At 38.6% G+C, this 24,764-nt stretch overlaps 1 protein-coding gene across 3 annotated transcripts in view; it reads right to left on the bottom strand.

Moving 5' to 3' along the window:
• Positions 1–24,764, bottom strand: part of diaph3 (diaphanous-related formin 3) — a 324,811-nt gene that overhangs the window by 211,010 nt on the left and 89,037 nt on the right. For all 3 annotated transcript variants that reach the window (XM_053238349.1, XM_053238350.1, XM_053238348.1), the window contains 2 exons: positions 7,113–7,187; positions 6,551–6,620 (listed from right to left, as the gene is read on the bottom strand). In XM_053238349.1, the coding sequence (XP_053094324.1) occupies positions 6,551–6,620; positions 7,113–7,187 (145 nt within the window). The remainder of the gene's footprint in view (positions 1–6,550; positions 6,621–7,112; positions 7,188–24,764) is intronic.

The raw sequence follows: 24,764 nt of genomic DNA on the forward strand, positions 1-24,764 counted from the left end.
TTCAGAGATTGCATGCAGTAAGGGCTTATTACATATTCCATTTTAATATGCAATATTCCCACTTTTTTTTTTTAACTTGTCTTTTACTGTGGAGAAAATTTGCACTGGTCGACCTAATAGTATGGTCTCAGTGATTTATAATCCAGAAATAAGTAGTGATTCTCAGTGTTGTCACTTTCACTACTTTTCTTTGTGTCCATTCATTCTGAAGTGAAATGCAAGACTTTCATTTAGTTAAACTTTGTGCCCTGTAGAGGCAGAGAGCAGACACCAAATAAAGAAGTATAAACCAGTATAAACTAGCCCTTACCCCCTTACCCCAAGTTGGTAGCCCTCATATGGTGAAGAAACTATCTATCTTGGCTTCTGATCAGGTTGTAAGTTTGTAGTCTGAAATTTCTTATTTGATTATGTGTTTGCAACTTAATTTGATTCATTATCACACAGTGCGCTACGGGCAGAGATTACTGAGAAGACCCAAGCACAACCTTAAGCAGTAGTTCCACCTCATCATCAGGCCACACATATGAATCATTGTGTTTGTCTTTATTTGTTTTAGAATTGTTGGCCATCCTCTCACCCTGACCAGTTACTGGAGCTACTGCTCAACACACAGTTTTTAAAATTATGCTGCATTCGACTAACGCCGTAAGTGTGAAATCAGAACTTGGAATGACATCATTTTCAACCTCATGCGTTGAAAATGGGGACAAGCATGGACGTCTCCTTGTTCGTCATCTGTAAACAACACGCTAGCCAGCTAACTGTGAGAGAGAGAGTGATCTATATTTTCCTCCTCAAAACAGTGAACTGTGCAGTCAGTGTTGTAGATTTAACAAACTAATATGTCTGTATGTTCACTGATCTAATGCAAATACTTGGACATATTGCTTAACAAAGGTAAAAAGTGCTAATTTGTTTATTGTTGATGTTGTGAGCAGCCATGTTGATTTGACTTCACTTGTTGAACTCAGGGTTGAGGAAACCATTTTCTTTGGTTTGTCCTATATTTATTTATATTAACAAGTCAAAGTAAATTAAAAGGTATACAATATAGCAGAATAGCCTTAATACAATGCCTAAATGTTTCAGCTCATTAAAATATTTATTTGTACAGTTTAAGAAATATAATGGTGGTGGTGATGATGATGATGATGATGACGACGATGATGATGATGATATAGAGAGATTTGGGAACAATTTGGTGGCACTAAAAGACCTAGCACCTACTGAGGAAAGTCTGGTGTGGGTACTGCAAGGCTGCTGCCAGAGGACCCGAGGATGGAAACAGGAAGAAATGTAATGACTGAGAAGCTCAGAAAGACATGCAGGGGCAAGATGGTAAAGGGCTTTGTGAGCAACAAAAGGCAGCTGAATGTGAGAAGAGACAAGTGAGCAGTGTCACTGATGGAGCATAGGTGTGATATGGGCAGATTGCCTAGCTTGTGTTAGTACTCTAGAGTTTTGAATGTATTGAAGTTTGTTCTGTGTTTTGGTTGGTAGACCAATAAAGAGAACTGTGGGATTGTTTTCTATTTTTCCATGATTATGTGATGAAAGATACATGATTTAATCATTTAAGGTGAATTCAATGTGATTTCTGCTTACTCATGATGCACGTGTCTGTTCTTTGTTCACTCGGGATGTACGTGTGTCTGTTCCTTGAGTCATGAGGTTTTTGTCCTTGATTATGTTTTTATCTTACATTTTCTCTCTCTTATCTTAGACCTGGGCATTATCTGTATGGTCTAGAGTGTGTCCTTTGCATATACTCATCAGTATAAAAGCCGGCTGTGTCCAACATTTGTTTAGACTATAGAATGCCCAAGTTGTCTTTGTGCGCACAATAAACCATCTCTTTTATTATAACCTGACTCTTGGTCTCCTGATTCTTCAGACATCTTATATCTAAAGAAACTGCAGTATTTTGATGGTCATCCAGAAAGATTTACAGCAGAATATTACGATAAACAATATACGAGCTAATGACAGTATGCATGAACTAATGTTTTAGCATTAGTGAAAAAGGTGAAACGAGAACAAGACCAAGATTCTAAGAAGATGCACCATCAGTATGAACAGAGAAACCAGAGAGGCCTACTAGCAATATGGCTGCTTTGTCTTTGTTTAATATAAGAATGTTCTCATTTCTCCAGAGCTTTAGGTCAGAAATAAATGATGTGAGTACCTGTATTGCTGGACTGATAGGAGACTTATTGTTGGGAAATGTGGTTGAATTTGTAACATATAACTGAATGTCATCTGAATAACAATGACAGTTTAGAACATAATTATAGATAATTTATCCAACAGGTAGCACATATATGATTTTTTTTTTTTTTTTTTAAAAAGACACAGTGGAGAACTAAGCCTTGGGGCAGATGCTGAATGACAGCAGCAGTGGATGATTTATGGTCCGTTAGCTCTGTTAGATCCTTAGCTCCCTATGTTGCACTGTTAGCTTGTGAAATATTTAAGATGTATGTGTTTTTAGCAAGCCAAGCAGGCAGCCTTTTCACAGAAGCGCCCATGTGAAGACATACACAATCTCAAGCTAATAAAAGCATAAGATGTGCTTAAATTAACTGATCGTAGATTACACTTCTTGTCTTTCACACATAAATCAAAAGACTTTTTTTTTTTTTTTTTTTTTTTTTAAATTCCCCCAACATTTAAATTAAATACGTGACTATGATCTCTCTGCTGGGAGGCATAATGAGTGATGCACATGGGAATTTTAGTTAAAAATATGAATATGGAAAATGTCTACCTAGTGTTTTAAATTCATGGTGACATGTCTTTAAAAAAAAAAAAAAAAAAGAAAAAGAAAAAACCAAGGACATGAGTTGGGGCTGGAGGCAGTGCTGCCTGGTAGCCTGGTGCTCCGTCCTTGGAATAATGACAACAGCACAAATGCGATCAGGGATATGCAAATGTCAGAATAAAAGAAAAGAGAGAGAGAAGGGAAAAAGAGAGAGAGAAGGGAAAAAGAGAAAGAGAGAGAGAGGGGTGTGCATGAATTTAACACAGACACAAGACAGCAAAGTCTCTGTGGTCTAGAATGAAAAAAGCAGTTGGGACTCTTCAGAGAAAGCCGAGGAGTGAAAGAGAACATCAAAAAGAGGAACAGACTAAAGACCGTGAATGTGCTGACAAGGTCTTTCTTGTTAAGGCTGTTCATTTAATCTGCTAATCATGTCTGCATTAGTCATAAGGCTAAAAATCTTTATGGACATAAAATGTAATATGTATTCAGACATTTCAAAATGTTCAATCTATGTTTCTGATAGAATAAAATCATTGTAAATGGCACAATAGGATTTGCAGAATAAAATCTAAAAGCTCTTGTGACCATCTGATAATTGATGTAATTACTCACGTACATAAAGGTAAGAACAACTCATTCTAAACAGCTGTTCCTCCATTTTTCTTCATTCAGATTTAGGTGGGAAAACATCCTCGCAGCCTTGCAAGCAGTACGCAGATTGAGATGTATGAGTGTGTTTATGTGCAGCAAATTCTGTAAAACATTTTATGCTGCTTTTTGCCTTAATTCTGCAGGAGAGGGTGCCAGCAGGGTGGGAACACCTGACTGGCAGGCGCTGTGGGTGGAATGTGTCCCAGGATGCTGTAGGAAGGCAGGAGAACTCTGGAGTGGCAACGAGCCTGTGGGTAAATAACACTCTCCCTACCTGATTTCACAGGATGCTGAAGGCTGACAGAGTGAGTGTGTGAGAAAGAGGGTAGGGTAGGGAGAGGGCTTAAAAACCCATGTAGTACTTTTTGACATCTAACACAAGTTTATCAAAAAAACTTCCTAAATGTTTTCAACTTTGTGTCATTTGATGTAGGCAAAGGTATGCAAATATAAAAATCTTGGGACCACACAGACAATGCAGCATTCAGAAAGGGGGCACAAATTAATTTTAATCCCAGGGATGAACAAACTTTGGTCCGAAAGGTTCAACTGAACGCCCAAGACAACAACAAAGAAACTGGTGAAGGAGTTGTAGGCATCAGGTAGTAAAGCACATACATCCACCATTGAAAGGGTCCTACATCACCATGGCCTGAAAGGCTGTCACACAAGGAAGAAGCTCTTACTCAAAAACCTGCACAAAAAAAAAAGCCAGACTGAAGTTTGCAGGTGGCCCCCAGCCTTTTTTTTTTTAATATTGAAATATAAATATTGAACTGTTTGTTCATAATGATCAGCACCATGTATGGAGGGAAAAATGGTGAGGCTTCTACTCGTAAGAACGCCATCCCAACTGTGAAGCATGGGGGTCGCAGCATGCTGTGGTGCACTTTAGAAAATAGATGGCATCATGAAAAAGGAGGATTATCCATAAATACTGAAGCAACAGCTCATGGCATTAGTCAGAATGTTAAGCTCAGTCACAAAATCGGGTCTTCCAACAGGACAATGATCCTAAGCAGACCTCCAAAGTTGTAACAAAATGGTTTAAATGCGATGTGACAACTATATAATAACCAGTTTATGATAAAATTATGAATTGTCCTCCTTATAATAAGATAATAATCCTTGATGAAGTGTTTAAGAGACACAAATTTCTCCTTATGTGGTTTAGCTGATACAGAAGTAGAGTATTGGTAATGTTCTGCTAATGTTCGCTCTGTCTGTGGTATTAAATTAAAAATGTATTAATACTAAATCATGAAAAATAAAATACAATTCAAATGCAATTTTTTAAGAAAAAGACTTAGAGTCATAATAGAAAGTAAACAGACATGATGTTCAGTGTTTTAATTTAATTTGTCCATCTTTTTAAGGTTTGGTTCTGCATAATTCAATGGTGCATACTGATGTAATCAAATGGCAGGTATTCTCTGTGAGACACTGATGGATATATCAATTAGCTTAAATGAGACATTAATAAATCCGAAGGCACAAGGTCTAATCGAATTAAAAAACACGAAAAAAAAAAAACCATGCCAGTGTGGCAGACTAGCCACAAAGAATAAATACAGAAAATATCCAGAAGCAATTTGTGGTATATGAGCTAATCTCAGCACGTTTCTGCCTGCCCAGGCCTCCAACTCAACACAATAAGAAACATGTTTACTGTCATTGATTTCCACCCAATCAATCCCATTCACGTGTTTTGGCCATACAAGTACATGCCAAACAGCTGGTCGTGTCTGTCTCTGCTGTGTGGCTGAGAGAATCAGTTTGGGGTAGAAAGAAAAAAGCGATAGAGAGAGAGAGAAAGAGGGGGAGAGAGATGCAGACTCTTCAAACTGCAGCACATCAGAAGACCCACTGGAGACCTACTTCTATCAGGCTTCTCTAACAGAGGTGGCCAAATCATTAAACACCCCTCTAGACCTGTCTAACAGCCGTGCCCAGGAACCCCCTCCCGAGTTCAGAGAAGTGGACAGGAGATGCCCCGTTCCTCTAGAGCTCGGCTCTTATCAGCTCTGTCCATATGAAAACAGCAGAGATTGCTGTGCCTTCTGATTCAAAAGCACACTAATCCAGCGCTGATGAGGCACAAGGGTGGACAAATGACTAGTCCGGGCACCCAAGACAAGCAGATTATCTGTACAGGCTATGAGATGCACTCTATTCGGACATGCTGTAGCAATCACCAGCGTTTCGCTCTCTCCCTGTCTCTCTCTCTCTCTCTCTCTCTCATCCAGTAAACAGAGGTTTTTTATGTTTAATGCACTTTATTGTGTTGGGACTCACCTTAATGCAGTAAGCACAGCGCACATTACTCATTCCAAATCCCAGTGTCTGATGTACCACAAATATCAACCCACATGTAATCTGGCTGTCAGTAAACATTTTTGTTGTTTTTTTTTTTATTTTTTTTTTTTAATTATTATTTTTTTAAACTAGGTCAATTAATTAGCTTGCATGGGTGATATGGATGATATTTTCAGAATCAAGAATCAACACACACAATCAGGAATGTATTCAAATTTTCTTAAACTTATTACATGATCAGTCATGAGTAAGCTGTGTTAATTACTGACAAAATCAGTGTGTGGTGCAGTCTGTGTGCACACGGTGCCCTGCGATAGACCGGCATCAGGGGTGTATTCCCGCCTCACGCCCAGAGTTCCCAGAATCCCCCTCAACCCTGACCAGGAAAAAATGGTTACTGAAGATGAATGACGAATGAGTGCAGACTGGATGTGAAAATCTTTTGCAGAAGTCTGCTATACGAAACAGGACGAGGGCAGTGTGTTTGTCAGTGTTACACTAAACATCATGTAGAGCAGCGTCACCCAAAACTAAAGGGCAACATTTCAGCTCTTTAATTACTAAAGAGCGTAATCTTTTTTTTTTCCTCTTAATCAATCTAGACTAAGTTAGCTGAGAAGTAAATAATCCAATACTTTGCTATGCTGATTATTTTAGTTTAGCACTGTGGCTGTGTATTAAATGAAAGGTGCACTAGACATCCTTTTCAGACTGAGAAAATGTGCCTAAATGAATTTAAACCACTTCAGATGACTTTAAAACCAGTCTGACCAATAGGTGTTGGCTAAATTGTCCTAGACTCACTCACGGTATTACCTTGTTGTTCATGAAAGCCTTTAGGCACTGGATGACTTTGTGCTGACTCTTCTTATCAACCTTCTCTTGGCTGGAAATTAGAAAAAGAGGTATGATCAGTAGGTAAAGAAAAAGTACAAAAATGTACAGATGTGAGAATTAGAGAGCTACACTAAATGTGCATTAACATCCAATAATTCTTATATTAGACTCCTCAGATAATTGAGCACAATTAAAATTTGGCTATTTGTTAGAGCCATAGAACTTTTTATTCCTTAACTTTCCACGAACAAATTACATTAGGTTCACGTTTACATTATTCACAGGCCTACTTGCTTTTGAGGCCTGGATTAAACCCATTCAATTCAAGTGACCAATCCAATAAGTATAGGAACTCAAGAATAAATGCAATACTTTTGATGATGGCTGGCTATTTACAACACAAAAAACAAAAAATAAAAAATACAATCACAGCCCCTCTGCTATGCTTCACAGACCCCTGTTTAAGAACTAAACCTCTTTAAACCATTCCTGCTAACGACTATTAAATAATACAAAGAATGGGAGAAAAAGAGTTTCTTACTGTTTCTTGCGCAGCAGCCTCTCCAGTATGTCCAGCAGGAGTCCGAGGCCTTCATGACCAAAACTCTGCACCCAGCTGTCAACACACAACATACAAAAATATGATCAACTCTGATAACAAGAAACAAAGAAGCATGGATACTATATAATAATATACTACCATAATGACAAAAAAATAAGACATTATTAAAATATATATAAGATATATCTATAATGTCTAGGAAAACAACATGTTTAATGCCTCATTACACTAACTATGCATCTTTGTGTTGCATTTATTTCCTCTTGCTTCCCTTCACTAGTTTCCCCAGACCACACGTGATCCCTAACGAGAACAAAAGCCTGGAGATTGTTTTTTCAAAAACTTGGTACTTAATTGCAGTGAAAACTGTGCAAACAAAGCTAAACCCCCAGGCTTTCCCTCTAAAACCCACTGCATGCATGTTGTTAGTCTGACAATGTTGACAAGCACACTTTTTGCAATCACTGGCCCTACTTTAACAAGATGTTGGATTGGCTCAGAAATGAAAAACCAGTTCATTCACAATTACACTGCATGACCAAAAGTTTGTGGACACCTAACCATCACATCCCAAACTGTTGCTACAAAGTTGAAAGCACACAATTGTATAAAATGTATTTATATCTTGTAGCATTACAATTTCCCTTCACTGGAACTAAGAGGCTGAAACCTGTTCCAGCATGACGATGCCCCTGTGCACAAAGCGAGCTCCATGAAGACATGGTGTGTGAAGGTTGGAGTGGAAGAACTCGAGTGTCCTGCACAGAGCCCTGACCTCAACCCCACTGAACACCTTTGGGATGAACTGGAACACCGACTGAACCCCAGACCTCCTCGACATCCCAACATCAGCGCCTGACCTCACTAATGCTCTTGAGGCTGAATGAACACAAATCCCCACAGCCACGCTCCAACATCTAGTGGAAAGCCTTCCCAGTAGAGTGGAGCTTATTATAACAGTAAAAGGAGACTAAATCTGGGATGGGATGTTCAAAAGGCACATATGGGTCTAATGGTCAGGTTCCCACAAACTTTTGACCATATGTGTGTTTCCACTCACCCACCCTTAAGAAAATTTAAGAATTTTCCACTTTTCACTGGCATCTCCAGAAGTGTATTCTCGATAGAGATCATGTTTGGCCCTGTAAGCCTACTCCCTATTACTTTACTTGAGTGCTAATTTCTCATTAGCTAGCTCATACTCCCGCAGGCAAAAGACAAAAACAGATGAACTTCAACAAGCCTTTTTGAGAGTAGTGTTTGTTTGACTTTATTCAAGTCAATGGATTTCTCCTTCTCCAATATATTAAGCCCTGTCCTGTGAGCAATGAGTGAAATGCATTGCTAATGGTTCTAATATGTTTATTTTACTGCCATTCAAGCAGAATCGCTCACTCTACATCTCATGATTTGGCCTCTGTTGTCTTTTGGGAAACCCCATAATTCAAATGGAACGAGCGGAGAAATGTGTTGGGTTACATATTAATTAATCATGCGCATACAGATTAACCCTAGTTTGCACATTCAGCATGTTTAGATCTTGCTCACTGTAGCAGACTTGCAAGCACTGAGTAGCAAAAGCTTTGGTAAACTGTTTAGATATGCAGACCGAGAAGCTAGAAAGCATTAGAAGGAAATAAGACAATCTTTGCATAAAAGCCAAATAGATGCAGGGTATAAAGAACCATTTGGTGAATTCCTACGATCAGACAGGCAGGTAAACAAATATGTTATGTGCCGTCTCCCACTGACATGTATCGTTATACGTAACCACAGCCAAGTGCACTAAAACAGCGGGGCTGCTTTATCTGTCGCCGTCACAGAGAATCCAGTAAGAGAAAGAACCCATTTCTGGCTCCTCACTGCGATCATCTGCGACCTTTTTGCGAATTGCCAAAAGCTTCAGGGCCCTGGACTGTTCATCATGTCACTCATGGCGCATCGGGGAAAACGGCGATCCACACAGCCGTGCAAAATTGCCTCAGCACAAGTGAAGAAGTGCTGCAAGCATCAATAGCCAATTTTCCAAAAGCCAGTGTCAAGAGGCGTGGGTGCACTTCAGAGGCTAAATTACAGCTGAAATTGACCACAAGACGGAGACTGAAAACTAAACTGTGGGATGGAGCAGGAGGAGGAGGTGGAGGAGAGAGAGAGAGACAGTGTGAGAGAGAGAGAGAGAGGAATAACAGGATAACACCATTTAGATGAAAACAGAAAGAGCGAGTGGGTTAATCCTCTGAGACTGTGCATCACTGAAAGGCAGGCCTGGCAGAATTGAGGAGAAGCAGGATTGATGTTTCTAGACTTTTCCAGACACACTCTCAGAATGACTGACTCATGCTGCCAGTGCAGAAGAGTGATGGTGCACAGAGCAATAACCCTGACGCTGAACTTGTTTTCTTCACATTGCAGAGGTGAGAATGTTATACTGTCCATTTTATGGCCCCGTCTCTCTGCTTCATGCACAAAGTAGAAATGTGATACCTTTATAAAAATCCAGTGTGTCAAGTTCCTTTTCACTTCTCTCTTACAGGGTTTACAAGTTACTGCTAGTCTGAAAAAAGACTCCACTGTCCATCATATAGTTCTCTCAAATAATACAAACCATATAAGAGTGGGGAATGAGGGCACTAGTGAATTTTTTGTCAGCACACATTACATCAGCAACAGTTTGAGTGAGATGCAAAATCTCAGAAATATTTAAATGACTTTCAGAATATCGCAGTATTTGCCATGTCTCCCTTTTGCTGTAATGACTACATGTACAAGATCACAAATTAATTTCATTTAGTGACCGAAAAGTAGAGTTCTTCAGGAATGAGTCCTAAAATCCGGAAATGAGTTGACATTTTTGCACTTCCGGTTCCATCGTCCCGAAATCAATGGGTTTTTTGAGTGGGTTTTTGGTTAAATGCCTGAAATAAGGTACGTGATTAACACAAGCTCAAGATATTTTCATGTTTTATTCTACTACAAAAATACATCAGTAATAGCTCACTTGTGATTTTTTTTTTTAAGGTTTTACATGTATTGAAAAATGTGTTTGCTAACAAGTGGCTAAATGGGACTACAGAGGATGATGGGGACATTAAACGTCATCAGGCCGAACAGGAATACATCTACTACACGTACAATCAAACTTAATTTTCTCCAAAATAATGCAGCATGGACACATTCTCGAAATAGGTGGAGGGCAGATTCATCCACAAAAAGAGCACAGTGGATCCTTATCAGGGAACATGTTTTTAAATAAAGATTGAAAGAGTTGTCAGAAGCTTAATGCTGGTGACGTTGAAGTCATACGACCGTGGTGTAGTTCGTTTATAGCCCAACTTTGACTTTTTACTACTGGCGATTGTATTTAGGCTTCAAAATTCATAAAAGTCGTGTTCATTTGTGAAGATTATCTTGATGAACAAATGTATAAGAATCATAAACTTTTGCTGGTCACTGAGCTTATTTTCTGCAATAATCCAAAAGCCAATGGAAAAATCCTCTTGGCTTTTTGTTGAGGGAACCAGAGTGATGCTAACTTCCAGGTTGGCAAAAATACGTCATCCCTGCGGCACTCTATAGCGCTGAATCTTGAATACAGTATATTTAAGATATTGAATATTTCCTTTCTTTGTTTTAATTTTTAATGTGTTTTTAATGCAGTTTAAACACTTTCTAAGTATTAATGTTAGTAGATTAGTGGCATCCTGGAACATTGTATTTAGCTCTATTAACGTTGGTTGCTGCAGTGTGCTGTTAGCAGTGAACTCCTCGTGCTGGGTTTTATGTTTAAGATGTCATGGCTTTCAAACAGTATCTTTAACAGAGTGATACTGTGACATGAGCCGGCTGACCTGAGCGCAGAGAGCAGCATCGGCGAGTGTGGTCCTTAAAGACAAGACCACAAGACCCTGGAAAAAGGAAGCACGTGTCTCAGTGCTCGCAGAAGTGAAGTGCTCTCACGTGACAGTTTCTCTGCATGTGCACAACTCACAGCATTTTTAATGACCTTGTTGCTTATACTACTCTGCACAGTCAGGTCAGCCGGCCTTGCAAACTCTATAAAGATACTATTTAACTGCCATCAAGATGTTTTAACAGGTTAATTGTATTGTAGGAAGACGCTGCAGTAGTCGCCCTTGATACTTTCACAAAGCACATTCTGTGTCTTCCTTTTTGTGGGAACATACACTAGGCATTGATAGCAGTGTCTGGAAAAAAGGACAAACTAGACAGAACCCTCATGGACCAACACATCTGACATTTATTTCCCTGTCCTCTTTTCATCTCTAAAGCCATACTGGGTTCTACTAAGTGTATACTCTCATCTGAGTCCGAACAGAACGGAGCTCTATGAGCCCATTTCACAAGGTCACTGTTTGATGCTCGGCAGAGATGAATTAAGGTGTTCCTGCTGATTGCAGTGCTAGCGGTGGCCATAGGTCCCTCTATGCTGCTTAATCACACCTCACTACTGAGGGAAATGTGTGAAAGCAACAGAGCAAACAACCATACACATTAAAAACAATGTGCACCCATTGCAGTTAAAGTCATTCATTTCTCTCACCTCTACTCCTCCACTGATCTTAACTCGTGTAAATGCGGAAAGAAGGTGAGTAGCACAAGTCCATCACGAGAGAGGAAAAGAGTGAGACGACAAAGACTTAAGAGAGAAGTGTGATGAAAAAGATAGAAGGAAAGTAAGAAAGAAACAAAAAGACAGAGAGAGAGTCAGAGAGAGAGACAGAGCGAGCGAGAGAGAGAGAGAGAGAGACAGAGAGAGAGAGAGAGGGAGAAAGAGAGAAGGGGAGGGGTCGGTAGGCAGTGAGCCGTCCAATGCCATCATCATGCAGTCCTCGTACAGTTCTAATCAACAAGCTACATGCCTCCCAGCATCTACTAATCAAATTCTAGCATGTATGTCTTGGTGACTCCTCAAGGTAAAGCAATAGGAGGTCTTAACCTGACTAGAATTTGTCAAAGTAGAGACGAGGGGAGTGAAGTCATAAGTTCATCAACAGAATTCAATAGCTGATAGGATTCCAGCACATTCTGCTACTGAAATAATAATGATGAAATGAACTGGTAATTTAGTGGAATAGGATGGTATGGCGTGGCCATTCCAATCAAAGTTAAATTAAAAACAACATTAGAGCATGAGGAAAGCACAAGTTTGATATCCTGCATATCATTCACGCCAAATTCATTTAATTCCTTTCAGTTTATTTCTTTATTTCCAGCGAAGCAGAATAATCAGACACGTTCACAGGAATGAGGGAATGGTGATGTGTAATGAAATGCTAACAGGATCAATATACACTGAGAGGGGTTCGAAAGCAGAGATATGGAGAGGACGCATTCAGGCTCAAAGTTGAGCATAAAAACCAAAGATTAAAAAAAATGACGCCAAACCTACTGTGATGTAAAACTGCCGAGATGAAAGTAATCCTCCAGGCGGGTCACACAGCGAATTAGGAGAACTACTGAAGCCGAATTCATTTACAGTAGATGATCACAGAAAATTGAAAGAGGAATGTTTAACGTCACCTGGGAACTAAACTAATGCAAGAAACCTGCGAACCAGTAAGACCTTCTGCAGTTGGACACAAGAGTTATCCCAAGACCTTGGGTGAACATCTAGGGTTCATACAGTGAACAAGTGAAGTTCAAGCACTGTTTCAGCACTTTTGAGGTGGACAATGTTTATCAGTATAATGCAGATGAACGTTTAAAGACTGTGAAATGAAAAAAAAATGCCCCCTTTTCCCCCATAACTGGAAATATTTCCAAGAGGAACAATGATAGATGAGGAGGTGAAATACTGCATGATACAGTGTTTATACCACAATGATGTCAAATTCTCTATTCTGCTTGAACCGAAGGTGTTGATTAATTTTCTGTTACAGCATGACTCTGACAGTAGTGTAGCTGCAAGCCAAAGCTTTATATTAATGCACTTATTTAACTATGTTAGTGTTTCTATAGAAACAACTCATTCACAGGGATGTGCGTACTTCAAGTCTAATAAAATAGTAATAATAATAATAATAATAATAATAACAATAATAATGATGATGAAGTGTTGTTCTTTAACAGACCATAACATGGCTGTTGCCATGGTGAAACGTTCTGTGAGGAGACACTGATTTAACATTTATGAAAGGAGACTCCACTTTAGTGCTATGAGGTAAAGCTGCTCCTTTGCTGCTCGTTTTTCAATTCATGGCTGATGACTTTCTTTGCACTTTGGGGTTTTATGACAGTTATGTGACAAGCTGCATGTCAAATCAAGGCAGAGGGAGGAAAAAAAAAAGAGAGGTACAAATGACTGAACAACTATTTATATTGAATTACAATGTGTAAAATGTGTCAGAAAGTATAACATGTCATTCTTTTTCCTAATCACTGAAAAACTGCTGTGGTATAAGAGAAATAAAACACTTCAGGACTTCAGGTATAGAAACATAATCAACTTTGGTATGGTAACGGCATCACCCCATCCCATGGCTGATTATTTTCCTATATCAGTACATCCTGAAGTCTTTAACCCTTATTTATTGTTGTTGTTGTTTTTGTGTGTGTGTGTGTTTAGTCAAAAATCAGAAGACATTTGGAGGCAAAAGTAAAAAAAATGTTGTATTATTAAATGACCAATGAATCGCGCACAGTATGACCTGGCACATGGTTTAAAAAATATATTCAATATTTAACCTGAAAATATACAACATGGCTTTGGTATAAACTAGAGGTTAAAGCACTCTCAACTTATTTTCATAATCAGCTTCTTACTGTTACAATTTCTGCAAAATGTTTTGGGGTTTTTTTCCCCAAGCCAATTTCTTTTGGCCAATTCGAGGTGGATAGTACCCATCAAACTCTGGACTACAATAATAATAATAATAATAATAATAATAATAACAATAATAATAACAACAATAATAATAATAATAATAAGCTGTATGTGCAATGCAAAAGCCGAACAGTCACCTGACGACATTCTGACTTTTGTCATGCTGCATTAAAATACCTATTTAGAAGAGTACAAGGATTAAATTGTTTTCTTTCTGCGAATTCCTGTACTTATTTGGTTCTCTCTGTGTGTTATAATGCACTTAACAATCAAACCACAATGGATTATTACACCAGTTACAATTCAATTAGGTTTCTAAATTTTTTTAAATAGTATAATAAACAGGTTATCAGGATAATGAATTTTTAACAGTAATATGAAGATTTGGTTTAGTCAGTCTTAACTCAAACTCAAAATTCAATACCATGATAAATATCAAGGTTGATCAAATTTATTGTGATAACAGTTTTAGCCAGCTCTAGTTTCATATATACTGATATTCCGGATTTTCCACATGATTTTTCTTCAATAGCACCGGGTGTGAAGGGGGTCAGTAATGAGAGTCCCTGACACCGACTGGGGGTGTCACCCATCTGCTGACGGCTGAGGAATGAAGCTCGTGAGTTGGAGAGAAAATTCAATTTAGTGCCCTGCTCCCTGGAAGGATGGGGCCGAGGCGGTGAGCGATATTGAGTGGGCAGGGCCTCGGCTCCTGACAAGCGCTTCATTGAAATGCATAGCTCATGAGCGAGCAGCCATATTTCCCCATCATCAGCAGGTGAAGCAGAGTGCAGGAGGGGAAAATAATCAGTTGATGCATGGTGGGGATTATGCCGGAGAAAAACCAATGGGAGCACAGACAGAGTGCCAATTCTTGTGAACACTGTGCGACAGATCGGGGAAAAACACGTGCGCACTAGCATACAGCAAATCAAGCAAACGCTTTCAACCAAAATACAGCTGACTTGTGAACTTGTCAACCGCTCATCTGTGAGACACAGAGAGAGGAAATTAGCTGCAATGTTCAGAACACAACCAACTTCTCATCTTTCTTTCTTTTCTTCCATGGGAGTGGATGCAGCTGGGTTGATCAGCCCATGTAAAGCAATCAGCAACAGGCCTTTTGTGCATCAGTAGGGCTGATATTAAACAGCATCTACCTCCTCTTTTTTTCTCTCAATTTCTCTCTCTCTCCCACAGAGGAGCGCTCGATTACAAAAAGGGAACATCTGGAGATAGACCCACGCATTGGAATAACAATATCTATCATTGCCTCAAGTGGCGGCAGAGCTGGAGCCTTAAACAAAAGGCAGCGCACTTCACCATGGGAGGCGCCAATCAAGAGAGGCTACATCGAGTGTTGTGTCCCACCGATCATAATCACGTTAAGTGCTACTTTGGTTCCGGAGGGGGAAAACATGTTAAAAACAAGCACAGAGATGGTTTAGTCTTCATACACACCCCTCTGTGGATTTCGTATTTGAGGCTCTCTCTGATGAATGAATCATTTATGTTGCTCTTGTTTTTTTTTTTTTTTTTGTTCATTTAACACTTTTGCTTATACACAGCTGAGGCTGGGCCACAGAATGTTTCATAACAACAAATTCTTCCAACATTATTAAAGGGAGATGTGTAACCTTTTAGAAGTAAGCAGTGACATGTTCCACTTCCTGAAGTCTCTGCGTCTTTTCACGTGTGTGAATGTAAAAAAAAAAAAAAAAAAAAAATGATTAAGGAGCACCAGTGCAAGTGTCTCACAATTAAACTCATTAATTAATGTTTGGTATCATCAGGATAATATCGCCCTCATACAGCTAACCTCAGATAAGAGTAATGTTTTGCATTGTTTTTCAATGTATGCAAGCCCCATGAGGTGCACGATTCAAGCCTTTAAAAAGCAACCCACTCTACGGTCCTGCCTTTTTACGTTTCTTTTTCATTTGCGAGTGAAGGTAAAGTGTAAACTCAGTAAAAGTATTAAAATCACTAACTCCCACATCATATATGCTGTTAACTTTATTTAAAATCAGGATCTACACAACTCACATTCAAGATTCAATGAAATTCTTTGGAGAGATTAAACCAAGATTAACTTGTAACAGAATGATGGGAAGAGAAGAGTATTGAGAACCAAATGCTGAGTTTCCTCCCTTGAGATGCTTTGCCAGGCCTTTTACTGCAGCAGCCTTCAGTTGCTGCTTGTTTGTGGGACTTTCTGCCTTCAGTTTTGTCTTCAGTAAGTGAAAAGCATGCTCTATTGGGTTGAGGTCAGGTGACTGACTCAGCCGTTTACGAACATTCCATTTCATTGCCTTAAGAAGCTCTTGGGTTGCTTTCGCTGTAGGTTTGGGTCATTATTCATCTGTACTATGAAGCGCTGTGCTATCAGTTTTGCAGCATCTGACTGTATCTGAGCAGACAGTATAGCTCTATACACTTCAGAAATCATCCTGCTATTTCTATCAGCAGTCATGTCATCAATAATCACCAGTGACCCAGGTCCATTGGCATCAATACATACCCATGCCATAACACTGCCTCCACCATGACAGATGATGTGGTATGCTTTGGATCATGAGCCCTTCCTTTCCTTCTCCCTATTCTTCTCTTCCCATCATTCTGGTACAAGTTAATCTTGGTTTCATCTCTCTTGTTCCAGACCTGAGCAGGCTTTTTTTTTTTTTTTTTTTTTTTAGATGTTTTCTAAAAAGTCTCATTTTTTAAGTCTAATCTGGCATTTCTGTTACTGAGTGTTACCAGTGGTTTGCATCTTGTGGCTTGCATTCATGAAGGCGTCTATTGATTGTAGACTCTACCTCCTCTAGAGTGTTCTGAAGGAGTTTTTCTTCACCAAGGAAATAATTCTGCTATCATGCACTTGTTGTCTTCCATGGTCTTCCAGGCGTTTTGGTGTTGCTGAGCGCACCAGTGCATTCCTTCTGTTTAAGAATGTGCCAAATTGTTGATTTAGCCACTCCTAAAGTTTCTGATATCTCTCTCACAGATCTGGTTTTTTTTTTTTGTTTTTTTCCCTCAGTCTAATGATGGCACATGCATCGACACCTCTTTGGACTGCATATAGAGAGTTCCCATGAACAACTATCAAATTCAAATTCAGCACTTTTGAATCAACTCCAAACCTTTTACATCCTTAATTTTTCATGAAATAATGAAAAAAACAGGCCGCACCTGGCCATGAAACTGCTTATCAGTCCATGGACCAATTACTTTTGAGTCTGTGAAAATGGAGGGACTATTAAAAAAAATGGCTATAATTCCTCAACAGTTAATGCAATATTTTTGTTAAACCCCTTGAATTAAAGCTGAAAGTCTACACTTCAATCACATCTTGAGAGCTTCATTTCAAATCCATTGTGGTGGAGTACAGAGGCTAAATTCTGAAAACTGTGTCACTGTCCAAATGCTTATGGATCCAACAGTATATAGCAACCAATATCCCTTTAAAAAGGATGATTTTATGACCATGTTTGTTCAGTCCACTAATCTTTCTTCCCATTGAATCTCCCATAGACACCCAGAGATGCACAGGCTTCTCTGAGTGTCTGAGCGCTCATGCATTTTCATGCAGGCTGCTCTGTCCACCGGAAACAATTTGCTTTACATGAACAAACATCACGAAAACTGCAGTGGAATATTTAAACATTTGGTTTGGTAAAATATTGAATTTCACTAAGATTGATGATTAATATAGACACTTTGATAAACATTTCTTTGCCATATTTTAATGAAATTGTAGTCTTAAAGCAATCACCTGTGGTCAGGGAGTCCTAAAGTTATATGCACATCCTCATACACAAGCTGAAATTTATTAATCACATTCTGGTCTAAAATGTGGGTATGTTTAGTTTATGCACAAAACTATGCAAACTCATAGCTGATAAATGAGATCCCAGAACAAACCTTCTGACACTGCCCCATTAACGTACTTCAAAAAGGAAAAATTAAAAGGTGGAGCCCTGTTTTTCATCATTCTCTACAAATTCTACATAATGAGCCCTTGTGCCTGAGTTGATTTCAAGTTTGCAACTGTTTGCAGAGTAACACAAGAGACGAGCGACTAAAGCAAAAAACACAAGACTTCTAACTCCCTTCTGGTCTGTTATCTAGACACTTTCTCTCATAACACTCTCTACCTCTCTTCCTAACAGCCCTCTGGCCCAGTTGCTTGACTACCTTGCTATGTTTACCTATGTGTATAGTTCTACAGAATGTTTCAACAGTAAGGAGTGACAGAAGGGCATACCCTTGGTAGAGACTCACATTGTTGAGGGAGTGCAACAACTAGAATCCCTCCATCATTTTTCTAAACCTGTACAACGGCAAGACATTGCAAGGTTAAAGCATGCAAAATGCCCTTCAAAACATGGCAATATGCACAAAGGCCTTCCCTGGAATGAAATATAGCAGTCTGGAGATTTGAATCAAGTGAGCATTAAATATTAATGAGTTTTGGTGTAATTTATGCTTGCTAAGGGAATACGTGTCAGTCACAGTGAAAAAAGTGTCGTCTAAGCAACATGTGTGCGATCATTCACCTGTTAGAGCTGGCAAGATAAGAGTACAAACTCTCTCTCTCTCTCACACACACAGACTCTCTCTCTCTCTCCCTCTCCCTATCTCTCATAGCCTGAGCATTAAAAACAGCGAAAAACAAATTCATCACTCCATTCCCAGGAAACAATAACAGTCATAAATCACCGAGAAAAATGAGCCATCTTATCTGGCTAACTTCACGGCTAAGGTAGCTTGACTTCCTTTCTCCCTCTGGAGAGTCCTTCCCAAGGCTGCGTTAGCCACATTAGCGCTGCGCTATGTCAGAGTCACGCTGAGACGAAAATAAAATATTAACTTGAATCGTCCTGTGGTTGCCCCAGGTCTAACGTGCCCGTCTCAGCCTATTTTTTCCTGGCTCAACTATGGAGAAGAAGGCAGCCTGGGATCTTCACTCAGAGGTGACTCACCAACCCAGATAGTAAAGTAGGTAAAAGCCACAAGTAGGAATATATTTATACACTATCCATGATTTATAATGGTGGAACCCACAGAGAGCTCTCAGAGGTGGAATAAAGATCGTGCTGGGATGTGATCGGCTGAGGGCTAGTGCAGGAGCCAATAGGATTGTGTCACAATTAGCCTTAAGGCTTATTACAAACACAGACAACCCACAAAACAGAACCAGATAAATGCAGAAACATTAATAAATAAATAAATAAAAAGTGAATGAAAAATGACTCCAAGCCAACACAAGTGCAGGCAAAACATTAAACGTCATATTAAAAGGTTTAGGGGTCAGCTGAGCCATGAACAGGTTAAGTCCTTTAAGAAAAATTGAGCTAAGACGAGTAATTCGCAGGATCTACGTTTGTGTAGCAGTGTGTGTGGATCTGTGTGCGTAGAGTATTGTATTGAGGCGGTAACATACTGCAGTAAGATCCTCTGGCTGCAGGCTAGCCACTAGAGTGTTCTTAGGCACAACGGAAAACAGTTAACATACAGCTAAAAAACAATAAGAATAATTGCTAAAATGGAGACAAAAACATTATAAAATCCAGTGTTCAATAAATAATTTAATTATTTAAAAACAATAAGAATAATTTCTAAAATGGAGACAAAAACATTATAAAATCCAGTGTTCAATAAATAATTTAATTCATTATTAATAATAAACAAGTCTTCAGCCATGCAATGTATAGTCTGTTAACAGTAAGTTTGGGTTGCTAAGCAACATAACAGGCAAAGATTGGGATATTTTATGGACAGAACAATGGTCTGCGTGTAATGTTCGGTCAGGGTATAATAAAAGGGATGGTTTATTGCACGCTTTCTATAGTCTAAACATAAGTTGGACACAGTCGACATTTACACTAACATGTACATGCAAAGGACACACTCTAGACCATAAAGAAAATGACCAAGGCTAATAAGAGAAAAACATAATAAAGGACAAAAACATTGTGACCCAGAAAAACAGATATGTGTACATTACGAGTGAACAAAGGACAGACAGGCATGCATCGTGTAAGGAACAATTACACTGAATTGATCTTAAATGACTAAATCATGTATCTTTCATCACATACTCCTTCCTAAATTTTCCCACACCACCCCATTGCTGCGCTCCCTCCACTGGCTTCCTGTAGCTGCCCGCATCAGATTTAAAACACTGATGCTCGCCTACAAAGCCAAAAACGGACCAGCACCCACTTATCTCAAAGCACTTATCACACCTCGAGCGCCACCACGCTCCCTCTGATCCTCTAGCACTGCTCGACTGGTCCCACCATCTCTCAGGGTACAAGGAAGGCATGCATCGAGACTCTTCTCTGTTCTGGCACCAAGGTGGTGGAATGAACTTCCCGTAGATGTCCGAACAGCTGAATCACTGGAAGTCTTCAAACGACAGCTAAAGACTTACCTCTTCATAAAATACTTAAATTAGCACTTTCACAAAAAAAAAAAAAAAAAAAAAAAAAAAAACCCTCCCCAACAGAGTTTTGGACTGATGGTATTCCTAGTTTGTGACCTAGCGAGCCAATATCAGAATGTATTTTTGATAGACTTCAAAGCACTATTGTAAATCGCTCTGGATAAGGGCGTCTGCCAAATGCCATAAATGTGAATGTAAATGTAAATACTCATGGAAAAATAGAAAATAAATCCCACAAATGGTTTTATGGGTTTAAAACCTGGCACATTAAGACAGAACTCAATTACTGTGCTGCAATAATTGAAAATCACCCAATCAGATTTCAGAACCAAAACCATCCATTTCATAATCAATAATTCAATTCTTATTAGCTCAATAACCAGAAAATAGTCTTACTGAATTTTAGCCTACTAGCTAACATGACTTGCACAGAAACACAAAGAGCATCAGGTTTTCTAACTTGCTATCATGCATTTTTTCAAATAAACCCCATGCTGAAATCATCATGAGTATAACATTAGCTTGAAAAAATACGCCAGCTTCTTACAAGCAGTATGATACAGCCACCTACATGTAAATATTTTAACATTTGTAATGATTCAGTCATTACAGGCTGTCTGTTTGTTATCAGCTCAGCAAAAGGAGCTCACGTGTAGCAGCACTTAGTCAAGTGTCTCTTCAGTTTTGTTCCTATGAATATCCTACAGTTACGGAGTACAAGCTAAAGGCTTGTTTTGACTAAACACTTATTAAATTAAAATGAAGCCGCTTACAATGCCCATTCATGAGCCACTCACAATGGTACTGCAAATCTTAGGTAATTTTAGCATTATTAGAAGTCAATTTTAACATGTTAAAAGTGTTAATATTAAAGTTAACAATGCACCAAAATACAGGGGTTTGAATTGCCATGAGCAATAAAGAAAAGGTGCTCAGAAATGATGTATTATCAGCTTTGCTTATTAAATTCCCAAATCAGAAGAGGGAATGATCCTGTTTGTGTGCCTCTAAAGGTTATGCACGATATGTGATTCTACAGAATAAAATGTCACACTCGTATTTGTGAACACTTTCAGAAAAGAGAGTTTCAGGCCATTTTAGTGGTACAATGAAAACAGTTGATACAATAGCTGAACTCTGATAACATTAGCTCATATCATCTTTTCTTTTAGTGTTCACCGTACGGGAAAAAAGAATCTGCTACCAAATCTCAAAAGGGCCTACTCTCCTCGACATGAAAACTTTTTACAGTAGCTTCTAAAGGTCAAATCAGGAACTATCATCTATCAGGCAATTGTGTGCATGGAGTAAAATATTCGACGTCAGTGCTTTCTTCAGATCCGCTCTATTACAATGTGTGTTGATGGGCCACTAAGCACACACTGACCGTATCAGTATCAGTTACCCAGAGGGAAGAATTACCAATTACAGGCCTGCTATAACACAAAAAAGTTTAAAATAAACTTGCCAAATTGTGTTCTGTACTCTCTCTCTCTCTCTCTCTCTCTCTCTGTGTGTGTGTTCTCCCATTTATAAAAGAATCACATTAAGGCACTTTTTTTGCGAGACATACACTATACACATATTTATACAATTAAATTCATATTATATATTTATATCATATTATATTTTTAAAAATCCTATTAAAAAAATAATTTTTTTTAAAATAAATCATGCTGTTCCACACATCTTGGAGAATCTGCGATCGTTCTCCTTCAGACTTTGACTGTCTCACATGCTTCTGCAGTTAATCAGTTACACTGGAAAAAAAAACTTTCACTGAATTTACTTAACTCAATGTGAATTAATGAGTGAATAGCATTAGCACAATTTGTACAATTTTTGTACAGCCAAAATGATTTGATCACATATTTTCAAAGCCCTGGAATAAAACTGAACTCTGCACAGTCACCCAAGCTCAGGATCAAACCCAGTGCCCAGGCTTTGTGAATACTACGTGAATTGATCACACCCACTCTACATAATTCACACAAGTAGATTAGATAGTTGCTTAAATTAAATTTACTATAAGCAATTGAATCACATTCTGATAAGAAATTTAATATTTTTCTGTAAACTATACATCTCAGTTATCACCAACCTCATATTCCCTTTTTTTCCCCCAGTGCAGCCTTATCTGAAATTTATTTATTTAAAGGCAAAGAAAAAAAATGATCTGGATCATTCTTTGGAAAATAAATGATTGGATTTATTGGATGTAAATTTTCCTCTTTTCCGGTAATGCAAAAGACATTAAAATAAAATGTTATGTCACATTTGTTAAACAATGAATAGGTGACTTCATCTTCAGAAACTTCATCTTCAGTAAATCTACAGCTTAAAAAACTAATCATGACACCCACTAGGTGATTATTGTTGTTATTGTTGTCAGTAGAAATGGCTAATATGAAGCCCAGGTATCTTATAGATCTTGTAGCTTGTGGAGACAGAAAAGGAAAAATAAAAGGTGCTCATGTCCAGTTATGCAAATTTATGGTATCAAAGTCCTCAAACTGCTGCATTTGTATATGCTCTAGTAATAATTTTATACAATTTTATCATGTGCACTTTTTTTTTTTTTTTTTGCAGAAACAGGATTTAAAAGAAAAATACATCACTCCATCTTACTCTGATAACCTCAGAACTAAATTGTCCCAGCTTGAGCTGACTCTTCGATCAACTCCGTCTGCCATCTTGAAAACAGTCATCTGAGAGCTGAAATCAGAGCTGACAAGTACAAGCTGCTCAAATCCCTCAACAACCCGTAAAACAAACATTATGTGGCTGAATATTCGAACAGGATTCAGCACTTTCATACTTGGTCACAACATGCTGAGTCTAAAACACCAGCTCAGGCAGTACCATCTTCCAAACTTCTGAGAGAAAAAGAGAAAGAGAGTATTGTCTGCATTTGTCTATCTAGAGACTTTATGTCTAAAACTACTGTATAAGGGAAAATGGATACTGGATACCTGAAAGATCGCAAACTAAAATAAATGTCAGATTTCACAGAGAATTTCAAATGGAAACATTAAGCTGAAACTAAAGAATAAGTTGGCACATAAAGGTCATATATAAACTTTTTCTGAAGAAACTTTCTGTGGACCACGAGTGAGCAAACTTCCTTATCTTTAAAGAGTGTACAAGGTCACTATATGACCAAAAGTTTGTGGACATCTGACCACCAAATCCATGTGTGGTTCATCCCCAAACTGTTGAAACGATTTTGAAAGTTCACAAATATAGAGCTGCACCCCAGACCTTCTCGCTCAACATCAGCACCTGACCTCACTAATGCTCTTGTAGCTGAATGATCACAAATCCCCACAGCCACGCTCCAACATCTAGTGGAAAGCCTTCGCAGAAGAGAGGAGGATATTATAACAGCAAAGAGAGGAATAAATCTAGAAATGGAAGCTCAAAAAGCACATATGGGTCTGATAGTCAGGGGTCCACATACTCTTAGCCATAAAGTGTACATACGGGTCTTATTTTCATTCCCAATCTCGCCCACAACGAAAGAATTCTGACCAATGGACCTTTTCACAGCGACTGTGTTTTCATATCCGGTAATGAATGGGTTTCAGAGTGGCACCTGGAACGCCAACAATGTTTAGGTTCTGAAATATATGAGTAACAGCACCTCTGAACCGTCTATTAACAATAGATTATGGATTAATGTAAGCAGTAAATGGCTATCTATATTTTTCCAAACTTGACTAGCTAGCTAGTTCTCACCGGAAGATCTAAAACGCTACTATATACACATCTGCATTCGTAAACATGGAAGAGTGGAAAAGGTCCACTCCCTGTTGTCAAGCAGTTATTTTTAATTATACAATATTTTCTATTCAACTTCCCCAAAATCTCAACAAATATGTCATTTAAGCCAACATGACCCTGACCAGGATAAAACAGTTATTGAAGATGAATGAAGGAACATTTAAAAAAAAAAAAAAAAGCAAAGTAATATCTTTCCATGATAAAAAGGCGCTCTTAATCAACATGGCCGTTCTTTGACCCGCAAGCTTCATATCTGAACACATTGTCCACACCTCAGCCTGCACTAAAGTAAAGAGCAAAAATCAACCATTCCATCATTTTTATTTATTTATTTATTTATTTTTGTCTGGTGGCGATGCACATCTCTAGTATAGGAGACAGCAGCAAACACAAACTCAATAAGCCATTTGAATTGTGGGCAAATTAGGCTGAAATAGCCGGATTAAACATTTAGATAAGTCAGACCTCCCCCGGTGCACACTGGGAAATCAGTTCTTTCTTTGTGTATTCAGCTTTTTTGAGAGATGCCAATTTAGAAGTCTATATATAAATCTGT

The sequence above is a fragment of the Pangasianodon hypophthalmus genome, chromosome 11, assembly GCF_027358585.1.
Source record: "Pangasianodon hypophthalmus isolate fPanHyp1 chromosome 11, fPanHyp1.pri, whole genome shotgun sequence".
Classification (NCBI taxonomy): Eukaryota; Metazoa; Chordata; class Actinopteri; order Siluriformes; family Pangasiidae; genus Pangasianodon; species Pangasianodon hypophthalmus.